The following is a 13,242-nucleotide window of genomic DNA, read 5'->3' on the forward strand; positions in this document are numbered from 1 at the left end:
TGTCCAGCCAGTCCCTGACAGATTGACATTTGCAAGATAGGCTGCTGTGAATGACATCTTGCTTAGTACTCATTTCTTATCACCTTCTGCCTGGTGCTTAGCTTCCTCTGGTGCCAGAAAAATGGAAGCGGACCACAATGGGTTTCTGTACAGAAGTCAGAGCATTAACTTTTCTGGGAAGACTGTTATCCATTTGGAGAAGAACTGGAGGAATTCTTCAGACAGACTTTTCTGAAAATGAGTGCAACTCCAACATGCACACTGCACATAGAGAACATGTTTTTCTTTCTTAACTTGCAAAACGGAGCGGAGACTGCAATTGCCCTATCAACTGTCATAGAATCATAGAGTTGGAAGAGACCACAAGGGCCATCCAGTCCAACCCCCTGCCAAGCAGGAAACACCATCACAGCATTCCTGACAGATGGCTGTCAAGCCTCCGCTTAAAGACCTCCAAAGAAGGAGACTCCACCACACTCCTTGGCAGCAAATTCCACTGCCGAACAGCTCTTACTGTCAGGAAGTTCTTCCTAATGTTGAGGTGGAAGCTTCTTTCTTGTAGTTTGAATCCATTGCTCCGTGTCCGCTTCTCTGGAGCAGCAGAAAACAATCTTTCTCCCTCCTCTACATGACATCCTTTTATATATTTGAACATGGCTATCATATCACCAGGACCCAGGTGGCGCTGTGGTTAAACCACTGAGCCTAGGGCTTGCTGATCAGAAGGTCGGCAGTTCGAATCCCTGTGACGGGGTGAGCTCCCGTTGCTTGGTCCCAGCTCCTGCCAACCTAGCAGTTCGAAAGCACGTCAAAGTGCAAGTAGATAAATAGGAACCGCTATAGCGGGAAGGTAAACGGCGTTTCCATGTGCTGCTCTGGTTTGCCAGAAGCGGCTTTGTCATGCTGGCCACATGACCTGGAAGCTATACGCCGGCTCCCTTGGCCAATAATGCGAGATGAGCGCGCAACCCGAGTCGGTCACGACTGGACCTAATGGTCAGGGGTCCCTTTACCTTTACTATCATATCACCCCTTAACCTTCTCTTCTCCAGGCTAAACATACCCAGCTCCCTAAGCCGTTCCTCATAAGGCATTGTTTCCAGGCCTTTGACCATTTTGGTTGCCCTCTTCAGGACACATTCCAGCTTGTCAGTATCCTTCTTCAACCGTGGTGGCCATAACTGGGCACAGTATTCCAGGTGAGGTCTGACCAGAGCGGAATACAGTGGTACTATTACTTCCCTAGATGCTATACTCCTATTGATGCAGCCCAGAATTGCATTGGCTTTTTTAGCTGCTGCATCACACTGTTGACTCATGTCAAGTTTGTGGTCCTTTTCACATGTACTGCTCTCAAGCCAGGTGTCACCCATCCTGTATTTGTGCCTTTCATAATCAATGCAACATTCATAACCAAAACAGGTTTGATAAAGTACCTTACCAAAGACTCCTGAGTAAGCGCAGCAGTCAAGGAATAAGAGGGAAAGTTGTTCTTATTGATCAGTAACTAGTTAAGGAATGGGAAGCATGGAATATGAATAGACAGCTCTCCCAATGGAGGGATGTAAGAAATGGGGTTCCCAAATTATTGTTACTGGGACGTGCTTTTTAACCTGTCATGAATGATCTAGAGTTAGGTGTGAGCAGTGAGGTAGCAAAGTTCACTGATGATAACAAAATTGTTTAGTGTGGTTAAAACAAAGAGATGGTGAGTAGCACCAAAAGGATCTTGCCAAACTGTGTGGATTGCAGTTGCCATTTCAATGCTCATTCGATGGAAGCAAATGCAAAGCAATGCACAATCTCTGCATATACGTTTATAGGATCTCAGCTGGCAGCAACTGACCAGGAATGAGACTTTGGGGCCAGAAGTGGGTCATTCAATGAAGAGGTCGACCCAGTCTGCAGCAGCTGTGAAAAAGGCGGATTTCATACAAGGGATCATTATTAAGAAAGGAACCAAGGATAAAACTATCAGTATCCTACTGCTCTCATTGGAACTTGGAACTGTGTGCTGTTTTGGTTGCCTCATCTCAAGGAGGATACAGGAGAACTGGAAAGAGTTCAAAGAAGGAAATGGAGCAGCTCCCCTGCGAGGATCGGATCTTTTCGTTAAGAGAAAAGGCCAGTGAGAGGGGACTTTGTGATGTGGAGAAAATGAGTAGAGATGTTTTTCTTCCTCTTCCATAATACTAGAGCTCAGTGACAACTAATGAAGCTGAATGTTGGAAGATTCAGGATAGACAAAGGAAGTGACTTCTGCACACAGCACAAGAAAGACTATGGAATTTGCTCCTGCAAGAGGCAGGGAGGAACTTGAGTGGAGGCCTTCAAAAGAGGATTAAGCAGATTCCTGGAGGAGAAGAGGGCTGCCAAGGGCTACCAGCCACAGTGACTTTGTTGGACCTCCACTGGGAGAGGCAATGTGCCTCTGAAAAGCAGTCGCTGAAAACCACAGGAGGGGGGAGAGTTGCTCTTGCTTGCAGGCTTCCTACAGGCATCTGACTGGCAACTATTACAGCAGGGGGGTGGACCACATGGGTCTTTGGCCTGATTCTGCAGAGCTCTTTTATTTATACCCATTACAGTAAAGTTACTAGGCTTAACTAACAATGGATAACCTTAATGAGCAACCAAACAGGTCCCTGTGCAAAAGCAGAATTCAGAGGTAGGTCAAATTCTGGCTGCCATGAACCTATGAGGGAGGACAGTGGTAGGTTGGGTCTGCTGGGGCAGCATCCAGCTGTAGGAGGGCCTTACAAACCTTTCGTTACTAGTCAGCTGCGGGGGAAATGCCTGCCCTGCCCTGTTTCCTCTTCTGCAGGTGGACTCATAAGAGAGCAGCAGGTTCCAGCCTTGCCCACCACACGAACGGGGACCGGGGCCTCACCCTGGACTACCGTACCATCTTATTGGTAGGCAAACTTTTTGAAGTCAAGAGTCACATTCCTGGCACAGAAAAGCAGCCTTCTCCCCCTTTTGCTCTCGTATCCTTTGAAGGATTGTGATCACGCTCTCAGTGCAATTCACCTTGGTTTCAGCAAAGCATTACACAAAAATCTCCATGCCATGGACTGAAGGCAGGGTAGATGATGAAAACCACCCGGTGGGTTCACAGCTGGTAAAAAAAAAAGAGAGCACTCCAGAGGGATGCAGGCCCATCAAGGCTCTGCATCATGTCGGAGGGAAGTTTCAAGGAGGTGCTGCAGGGCTGTCCTGGGAGCAGCTGTGCAACATTTTTATCAGTGACTTAGACCAGGCATGTCCAACTTCCAAGAGACTGCAATCTACTCCCAGTATAAAAAACTGGCAGTGATCTACCCATTGTCATTGGAGGGACGAGGAGCGCGCATGGGTGTGTGTGTGTGGAAGGAGGTGGCTAACTGGACACGGGAGGGGGGAGTTTAAGTGGAGGGGAAGGGAAGAGAGGCAAAAGTTCTCTCTTTGATAAGCCAGTCAGCTTCTCCTCCCCCAAACCAGCCCTTTCTCTCTCTCTCTCCCCCAAGTAGCTCTCTCCCCACACCAAGCCAGTCCTTTCTCTCTCCCCCCTCCCTGTCAAAGGGAGCTGTGCAGTTGATGCAGATCCCAATTGCACCTTCCCTCCCTCCCTCCTCCTCCCCCCTTGCCAAGGGCCCCAGCGCCAGGGCCACCACTGCAGCAGGGAAGGCCAGGCTGGGTGACATTCCTTGTGCTTGCCGCCTGTCCCAGCCTTCCCTGCTGTTGCGGCAGCGGAGGGACCCAGCGCTGGGGGCAGCAACATTCCTTGGCTGCTTTATTTAATCCTGCAATCGACCAGGATCACTCCTGCAATCTACTGTTCGATTGCGGTCGACCGGTTGGACATGTCTGACTTAGAGGAAGGAAATCATTATCTAATTTTCAACCGAAACAAAACTGGGAGGGATAACCAAACCTCAGAAGACGGGGATCAAAATGACCTTGATAAAGAGTAGAAAACTGGACTGAAACTAACGAAATAAAATTCAGCAGAGACAAATGCAGAGTTCTGCATTCAAGCAAAATAGTCAAATTCATTAGCTGCTCAGGTCTAGTGTGGGGGATACCAGGCCGGACAGAAGTACACATGAAAAGGACCTTGGGATTGAGGTAATTTGCAAAGAGCATCTGAGTCGTCTGCTGCAGCTACAGAAATAGGCTAATACAAGTTTAGGCTGCTTTAGTAGAACCACTGTTTATCAGAAGAAACATCATGGCACACCTGCACCAGCACAAGCAGATGTCTTCATTTGCCCCAGCCACAGCCAAACATATTCCCCTCCATATTGTCCTCTACAGCCACAGCAGGTGCTGTAACTCTCCAGTGGTTTGACTTCACCCTTGTAGGCATACTCTTCCACTGTCTCCTGAGACATACAGATGGCAACCAGTGTTTCTAAGGGGTGAGAATTAACAGGTCCACTTTATTCTGCATTAGTAAGACCGCATCTGGAGTTCTGGAGTCTTGAGTCTAGCTCTGGGTGCCACACTTCCAAGAATGCAGGCAAACTGGGATAGATTCAGAAGGGGAATGAAGTTGGTCGGTAGTATGAGAAACAAGTCTTATCAGGAAAGGTTGAAGACTGAGAGGAGACATAGCAGCCCTCTTCCAACCCATGAAGAGAGCAAAGAGGGAACACACAGGTTTATGATCAATGGGGTAGATTTCAGCTTCACTTCAGAAGAGTAAGAGCAGCTTAGCAATGGAAGCAGTTTTCTGGAAAGGGGGCCTCCAGCAGAGGGTGGGCAGTCATCTCTTTGCCGTGCGTAGGGAGGGGAGTACTCTAGCTCTGGATCTCCAACTTTTAGCAGGGGGTCAAGCTACATGCCTACATGGCCAGGGTGGGACTTGCTACCCCAACGTGCTCAGCCTGCCAAAGTACTTCTGAAAGGATCCGAGTGTCCTGCCCGTCTTGTGCTGCAGGTTTGTTGCAAGACCTTGAGGACTGCTGAGAAAAGCAGCAATAGCCTGGAACCTTCTGCTGGGGCCAACGGGTGTGCTTCTAGAGGCAATCTCTACTTATTATCCCATCTGCTTCCAAGTGAACTGAGGCATGATGCCAGTTTCAGAAACAACATAGGACTAAATCACAAGGGAGGGAATTAACCCCCAATGCCAGAAGCCCTGAACTCCGTATCTGGTCTGGTCTGGAATTGGAGAAGTGCCTCCTGTTGCAATAAAGTCAACTTGGCCATGACACTCAAACCAGAGAGGGACACAATCATGCAGAAGACAAACAACTGGGGAACCATATACTGCAGACCTCCTGGCATGGTTTTAAAGCCTTGCTCTTACCTTGACAGGCCTTTCCAGCTTGACAATGTGTCATATGATTGAGGACATTTTTCATGGTCCGGCAGTGGGGGAGGGCACATGGCCGCACCTCTCCGTTGGCTTGCTCTCGCCTCTGACACTTGTGAGCATGAAGGAGCAGAACCAACTGTTGCTGAATAAGTTTGCGTTTCTCGGGGTCAGCTGTTGGCCCGGCTGCCATCGCCTGCGTTGGTACAATTCCCACCTGCTGTACCTGGGTTTGCATTTGAGACTAAAAAGAAAGACAAAACATTGTTGTATCACCTTACAAAGCTTCACTTAGGACAGAACAACTTGCAAGGCAATCTTATTAAAGAGCATCCATTTGATCACCATCTCAAACTAATCTGCCAAAACTAACAGCCACTAAGATTCCACCATGCAATTTTTAGCATTTACTTTGGGGGAGAACTTATAGCTTATGCACTCTACTATGGACATAAATACTCAGAAGTGCCAGTAAATTCAATGGGAACTCCTGAGGTGTGCTGTGAATCAGATGTGTGCATGATTCTAAACATGTTGCATGCAAGTCTCGTTCCTTTCAATGCAGCTGCCATCCACATGATATTAGATGAGAATGACTGACAGTTTAAGCTACTTTGCCTCCATCTGAAAGCACCTGTTCTTGTCTCCTTCCACATTTGTTGCTTTCCTTTTTAGTAATATTTCAGCAGGCAGTATGTTCTCTTGCTAAATTATCACTAAATCATAACTAGCACTCCAAGCAGTTCAATGTGGACCACCTTAGACATACCTGGAGGTCAATTCACTCTTCTCCAGATCACATTTGTCAGTTTAAAACAGGTATTTTAAAAAGCTTTCATTTTTAGTTTGGGAAACAGGCAAAGCATTCATGCTTATTCAGCAAAGAAAAAGTCGCTGCCATCCCAAAGAATTAGAGATATCAAACAAAAACTGCAGTGCTTTTCCTGGGCCAACAATAGCTGGCACAGAAATGTCCTAACAGAAGCAGGCACTGTTCCTCAGACTTTGCTAAGTATGTTCTGCAGGTAAAGAGAACAGTACACTCTCATATCAACAGGTACTGACTGGCCCAACATGGTCTTCTTTTATACAAGGCGGTTTCTGAAGGAAGCCCATCCCCTTCACTTCTGAAGACACATCCCAAACCCATGACCAATGTGGGAATGACCCAATGGGGAAGCTGCCAAGCACAGCAGCCCCACCAATGCGGGGCTCTTCTCTGCTAGGGCCTCCACCTCCTGCCTTCTTAGCAAGTGGAAGAAGAACAAGGCAGGGAACCCCAACATTTCTCCTTCACTCTACCAAAGCAGCAGCTGGTTCCTCCTGGGTTTGGAAAATGCTCCCCAGTGGCTTAAAAGGCTTTAAGGATTGGTGGCTCCTGCAAGCAACCAGAACTGGCTCCATTTATAAGGCCAAGTGTCTCGGAAAACCTCAGGCCCTGGCCATTATTTTATTATTATTGCTTGTTAAATTATTCTTTATTAAGTTTGTATACCGTCCTTTCCCTGCAGGTCTCAGGCCGGTTACAGTGTAAAAGCACAAGATACATAATAAAAGCAAAAACAAACACAACCCAATAACTTCCACCCTCCCCAGCAGTGGAATTTGCTGCCAAGGAGTGTAGTGGAGTCTCCTTCTTTGGAGGTCTTTAAGCGGAGGCTTGGCGGCCATATATCAGGAATGCTTGGGTGGTGTTTCCTGCTTGGCAGGGGGTTGGACTGGATGGCCCTTGTGGCCTCTTCCAACGCTGAGATTCTATGAACACATTTTAGGAGGGCATTGGGTATCAATCAGCCAAAGGCCTGGTCAAAGAGGAACGTTTTCACCTGGTGCCTGAAGGTGTGCAATGAATGTGCCAGGAGAACCTCCCTGGGGGGAGCATTCCACAAATGGGGAGCCACTGCAGAACAGCAGGGGAAAGCCTGCGAGGCTGGATCAGGAAGAGGAAAACGAAGAACACTGCCTCCTCCTCAGACAGCAGGCCCTTCTGCTGAATCAAAAGCAGCACTGGATTTAACATCAAATATCATTTATGTTCATATATAGCACCTTCAGTGTGCCTGATGCTTTAGAGCAGTGGCTTTCAACCAGTGTGTCGTGGCACCCTGGGGTGCCTTGAATGATGGTCAAGGGTGCCACGGGCAACCCTGGCCTCTGTCCCGTTTTCCTTCCCTCCTTCCTCTGATGTCCTCTTGTGTCTCTGCTTCCCAAAGGCTTGCACAGTTGTTTATTGCAGCAGCCCCAGCTACAAACTCCGCAGGCGAGTGCTGCCTCTGGGGCTGGCTAGGGGGTGCTGGTTGCCAGGAGCTGAGGCGGCCTCAGAGCAAGCAAGCAAGCAAGCAAGCAAGCAAGGCAGGGAGCCCAGCCAGCTAGTCCACCAGCCCTTGTGGCTGGAGAGGGACAGACTAGTGCAGGCATCCCCAAACTTCGGCCCTCCAGATGTTTTGGACTACAATTCCCACCTTCCCCGACCACTGGTCCTGTTAGCTAGGAATCATGGGAGTTGTAGGCCAAAACATCTGGAGGGCTGCAGTTTGGGGATGCCTGGATTAGTGGGAGATCCGGCAGGTAGGAAGGCAGTGCGCTGGCCTTTCTTGTGCTTGCTGTGTGCAAGGCCTGCCTGGGAGCTGAGTGCCCAATGCTGAAGGGGAGCCTTTCTGCCATGTAGGCCTGGCAACGCCCACTGCCGCCCCCCCCCAAGGTGAGGGCCTCATGTTCACCTCTGGACCAGTAAAGCTGGGGACATCCTCTTCCCAGGCCCCTGTGGGGCAGTATGAGGAGGCGCCAGCACTGGGGTGACATAATTGGGCTTCCAAGCCAGGGTTGCCATACATTTGGGATTTCCGGGCGCCGCAAAAAGAATGTAGTTGGTCAAGGGATAAAGGTAAAGGGACCCCTGACCATTAGGTCCAGTCGAGGACGACTCTGGGGTTGCGGCGCTCATCTGCTTTAGAGAGTACAGGAGGACAGGCCATCCTGTGGTCAGGAGCAAATCCTCTAAAATTTGAGAAAAAGAAGCAGAGAAGCAGAGAAAGGGCAAGGAGAGGCACGAGAAAAGAGGGAAGCAATGTGTGGTTCTTTCAGCTGCACATGCTTAAGATGACACACAGCGCATGGGAACTAGGGAGTGAAAATGTGTCTTGAAGACGCGTTTAAGTGACGAGAGGTGGCAAAACACGAGGAAATCCAAGCCCTGGTGGCCACAAGGGAGAAGGGCAAGGAAAGATCACAGCTGCAGAAAGGCCATGCAAGGTTCTGAAGGCAAGGACAAGGAGCGGGAGGAGCAACATCTGGGAATGGATTTTAGGACAGGGGTCATGTGATAAAGAGAGGCGAGGAATAATTTTAAGATAACGGAAGACCAATGAAAAAGGGAAGGTCCCCTCCCCACCACGTTTTTCTTCTGATAAAAATATAAATTTATTGAATTTTTTTAAAAAACTATCCGTAAATCTTTTCCCCACTTGCTCACATTCAATAACACACACATACATGCATGGGAAAATTGACCCCTGGATTAAATATGCAGATATCAATCTTAAAAACGAACACAGCTGATTCCTCATTTTCCATGTCGCTTACATTCTTAATGGCAGCATGTAATTTACCCCTGCAGTCATTACACCCAATTCTCTTTCAACAAAACTAATGCAGGGACCCACGCAACCCACTCAGCCATTTCCTCTCTAATGTTGTGAACAGCCCTGAGGCCGACAGCTATAGGGCGGTATACAAATTTAATTAATTAATAAATGATAACAATAATTTTATAGGGGTGCATTATCAGTGTTTGTTTTGTGGTCTCTAACTGTGCCCAAATTTTCCTATAAGTCCAGGGTTATTTTGTGCTCTATTCTGTTTTAGCACACAGTAAAAAGGGTAAAGGACCCCTAGATGGTTAAGTCCAGTCAAAGGCGACTATGGGGTGAGGGGCTCATCTCGCTTTTCAGGCCGAGGGAGCTGCCGTTTGTCCACAGACAGCTTTCCAGGTCATGTGGCTAGCAGGACTAAACTGCTTCTGGCGCAACGGGACACCGTGATGTAAGCCAAAGCGCAAAAGAAACGCCGTTTACATTCCCGCTGCAGCAGTACTCTCTTATCTACTTGCACTGGTGAGCTTTCGAACTGCTAGGTTGGCAGGAGCTGGGACAGATCTGAATCGCTGACCTTCTGATCGGCATGCCCAAGAGGCTCAGTGGTTTAGACCACAGCGCCACTCGTGTCCCATTTAGCACACAGTATCCTCACAATGGTCATTATATGAAAAACTTGTCTTTGATGCTTTTTAACCCTCTCCTGTGCATGTGTACAATTCAACAAGCAAAACAATGGATCCGCATCTACTTTCATCCAAAGCCATTCTCCAAGTATTCCTACGCCCATTCACCAAAATGACTGTGCTGGTTCATGACAAATCCAACACTTTCTCTTTCCTGATCATTTTATTTTTCATGGAGTCCAATACTACCTAACTGCCTTTTTAAAATGGTTTTCATTATAAGATGTGCCAATTGAGAAACTGGAGCCTATTGAAACAAAAATTGCCTTACTTCCCTTGGAATTCATCTATTTTGATCTTTATTGCATTTCATCATATAATTATGTTTCCTATGCTTTTTTTTAAAAAAATAACAATATATCTTTGAGAAACACCCTGGTTTATTTCTCTCTAGTCCTATTTCAAACTCAAGTGTTATCCCTCCAAATAGACCACCTATTCAGCAAAGTCAAAATTTGCAAATACTGATATCTAGGTGGGACTATCTTCATTTTGGCTTTTACTTGCTCAATGGTGTTTTAGATTAAACCATTCACCTTCCAATAAAGAAACCAATGGGGATGTTTTGGGTGATAAAGACTGTTTATATCAACCCCAAATTTCTAAACCTATGTTTATTATGTAAGATTCCCCTCCAAAGATTATTTTCCTATCCTTATCCATAACAGAGCCTTAATATTGGTCTTAACTGAATAAATAATTTTATTTTTGTCAATATGTGGTTATTGATTTTGACCTGGGCACTAACAGGTTCTGTGGCACAAATGGAATTCTAGGGAGTGAACTTGTTTGCATAACATAGCTTCCTCTCAAAAGCTTGCCTTCCCTCAGTTTTCCAGGTTGTTTTGGACATGCTTCTGCAGGGCACAACGGCTGGTCTTAGAAAAGCCCTATTGATCTAACGTTTCAAAAAGGGCGGAGTGCCACAACCGGGCCATGGATTGAATATGGGGAACAGAGAGTCAAAGATCTAAGCCAAGGCTATGTGCACGTTCACGAGGGTGGGTGGTAGCATTGCCACTGGAGAAGGAAAACATGTGAAGCAAGGAGGGCTTGGGGGAAAAGATAAGAAGTTCAGCCAGAGACATGTTGAGTTGGAGACAGTAACAATGTATCCCAGCAGAAACATCAGAAAAGCAGCTGGAGATGTGAGACTGGTGCGAGGGGAGACAGTTCAGAAGCACACAGAGCTGGGTCACTTCTGCACAGGGAGTACTAAAGGCCATGGGGAGTACATAAGGTCACCCAGGGACAGTGTGTGCAGAGATCCCGACAGAAAGAGGAGAAAAACAGTGGAAGAGCTTATGCCTACCCAAAAACTGAAAGAATGCTTCAGTAAGAGAATCATGGAAACCTAACGTGTAAAAGGAATCAAGTAGGGAAGAGTGATCAAGTATCAAAGGTGTTTGAAGTACCAAGAAGGTTTTAGATTTTGCAGTGTGGAGGGCCAGTGGTCTCTGTGAAAGCAGGGGAATGCTGGGGGGGGGCAGAAGCTGGAGGAGGAAAAGTCCTGGGCAGATGGAGCACGCTCCAAACAAGGAAGGTGGACCAAGAGATGGTTTCTTGAGGACGGAGGTATTGACACATTCAAAATGGGGCTGGAAAAAGGAGCAAAGGGTCTGATTGTGTGGAGAATAATGGCAGGACAGATGGCAACCCAGAAAACAGGACAGGATGAGGTGGGCACATCTGGAGGGTTAGAGGAGGACAGCAGGGTGGTCAATTCATCAAGCAACGCAGACAGGAGGAAAGCTTAGTAGGGACAGCTAGAAGAGGAAGAGATCATAGCAAACTGTTCCAAGAGATTACCCCAACTCGCATTTATGGTTAAAAGTCTGAGGTTTCCAAATCCTGAATGGTCTTGCACTGCCACCTACCTCAATATTTTCAGAAGCAAAAAGGGTTTTGAGATGCCAAGCATGAGCAGATAAAACCCTCCAACTCATTTACAGAAGTATATTCCTTCCTTGGTGTAGAGACTGAAGAGATTATATGCATTATATGTTTGAAAAACACCCCTTTCATTTATAGTTATGTTTCCAAAAGTTGCATGACAATTAATGTTTCTCATTAGCTTCCTTATTTTAACAAATGAAACTCCAGCAGCACAAACCATCAGAGCTGTTCCTGAAAACGGCTGAAATGCATGGTGCACAAGGATGCCAAATATCCAGCTAAGAAGCAGGATTGGCACATGTGCATCTTAGCAGGTAGTCTGGTAAAACTGACTGCTGTGACTCCAAGCTACTCAGGGTGCCCATTTCCCCGTGTCATATGACAGATCCAACACAATTTCTACTGAATATAAGAAGCTGTCTTTTCCAGGTCAATTTTTACCGGCTTAGAAATTGTGTGTCAATGCAAGACATACAAGAACTATGGAGAAAAACTGTGAGCTGCAGAAAACTCACCATATTTGGCACACTGGTAACTGAAACACTCTTGATGTCTGAAGGAAAAGGCGACAAGCTATTTGCCATGCCTGGCTTATTTGGTAATGGAGAGTTGACTCCTGCTGCTCCTCCCATCTGCTGCTGCCCTCCAGCTTGACTAAATGGCTGCCCAAAGGGACTTGGGTTACTGGCCATTCCCATCTGGAATGAAAGCAACAGGATTACGGTACCATTAGTGCCTTGAATTCAACCAAATGCGGGTACAGACAGTAAGGAAAGCTATCTCTTTCTCTGAGTCTCAGCTGACTGAATAACCTGCCCCTATCTTACAAGTGAGTGATCTAACTACAGGTATGGTTTTGCTTTACCCCAGCCACAAACTGCAAATATTTCTTTTGAATAAATGAGATTTGCCACCGTACTTAACATGGGGTTAAGCACACAACCCACAAAGGGGAAGTTGCTTGCCTGTTACCTTTTTATTCCTGCTTAGAACACTTCATTGTGATGGCCCAAGGATAGCTAAAGCTCTGCCCAAAAGAGTTTGGGCTGCAACCACATCCTGTAAGTGGGAAGCAGAAGAGCAAATTGCAACTTCTCTGTCTACTCTGACAGGCAATGCTTAAGAGTTTGCAGTTCTGATGCTCAAAATGCGCAGCTCCTGCCCCTCAAGCCAAAGGAAAAGGGCAGAATGGCAGCTGTTTTGCTCTCCCTTGAGTCTACCAGCCAACCAAGGTCCAGGAGGCTGCAGTGGCTGCCTCGCCACTCGAAAGGTGATGCTCTTTAGGAGTACTGTATTTTTAACTTGTATTTCCTGATTTATGGCTCTCTCTAAGCAAGCTACCAAATTTTTTCATTATCAGATGGGATGCACATTTTTAACACCAACATATTTTTCCTCCAGTTGAGACTCTCTGCTGTTTGTGACACCAGTGGAGCAAACGGTGGCAAAGGAAAGCCATGATTCAGTTGTGTCCTGAGGGAGCACAATGCTATGCAGAAATACAAAGTGTGAGGCATTACCAGGCATCCTACTGTGGAAAGTGACAGTGCCAAGGAACAATTCTTGAGCCTCAACTTTTTTAGCCCTGTTCCCTGAAACAAATTGTCAGTGCATCTGAAAATGTAGGCGGTCAGTTTTCTACACCTTTTCAATATTAGGCCCTGCTGGTGTGCTTGCATTAGACTTTATATATTCACTTTCCACTCCCAACACCTCACACCTTCGTGGCTCTGGAAAGCAGCTGCTGGAGACAGGAGTGGAACAGGAC

The 13,242-nt window shown here is 46.9% G+C and overlaps 1 protein-coding gene across 7 annotated transcripts in view; it reads right to left on the reverse strand.

The window, feature by feature from the left end:
* The window catches only part of CREBBP (CREB binding lysine acetyltransferase), a 68,225-nt gene that overhangs the window by 43,165 nt on the left and 11,818 nt on the right, over positions 1 to 13,242 (reverse strand). For 4 of the 7 annotated variants that reach the window (XM_035130448.3, XM_088657094.1, XM_060282662.2 and 1 more), the window contains exons 3-4: positions 11,990 to 12,172; positions 5,294 to 5,543 (exon numbers count right to left, since the gene is read on the reverse strand). In XM_035130448.3, the coding sequence (XP_034986339.3) occupies positions 5,294 to 5,543; positions 11,990 to 12,172 (433 nt within the window). The remainder of the gene's footprint in view (positions 1 to 5,293; positions 5,544 to 11,989; positions 12,173 to 13,242) is intronic. The other 3 variants (XM_088657096.1, XM_088657095.1, XM_035130449.3) reach the window with 1 other exon arrangement.

This window comes from Zootoca vivipara, chromosome 13 (genome assembly GCF_965207765.1).
Source record: "Zootoca vivipara chromosome 13, rZooViv2.hap1.1, whole genome shotgun sequence".
NCBI lineage: Eukaryota > Metazoa > Chordata > Lepidosauria > Squamata > Lacertidae > Zootoca > Zootoca vivipara.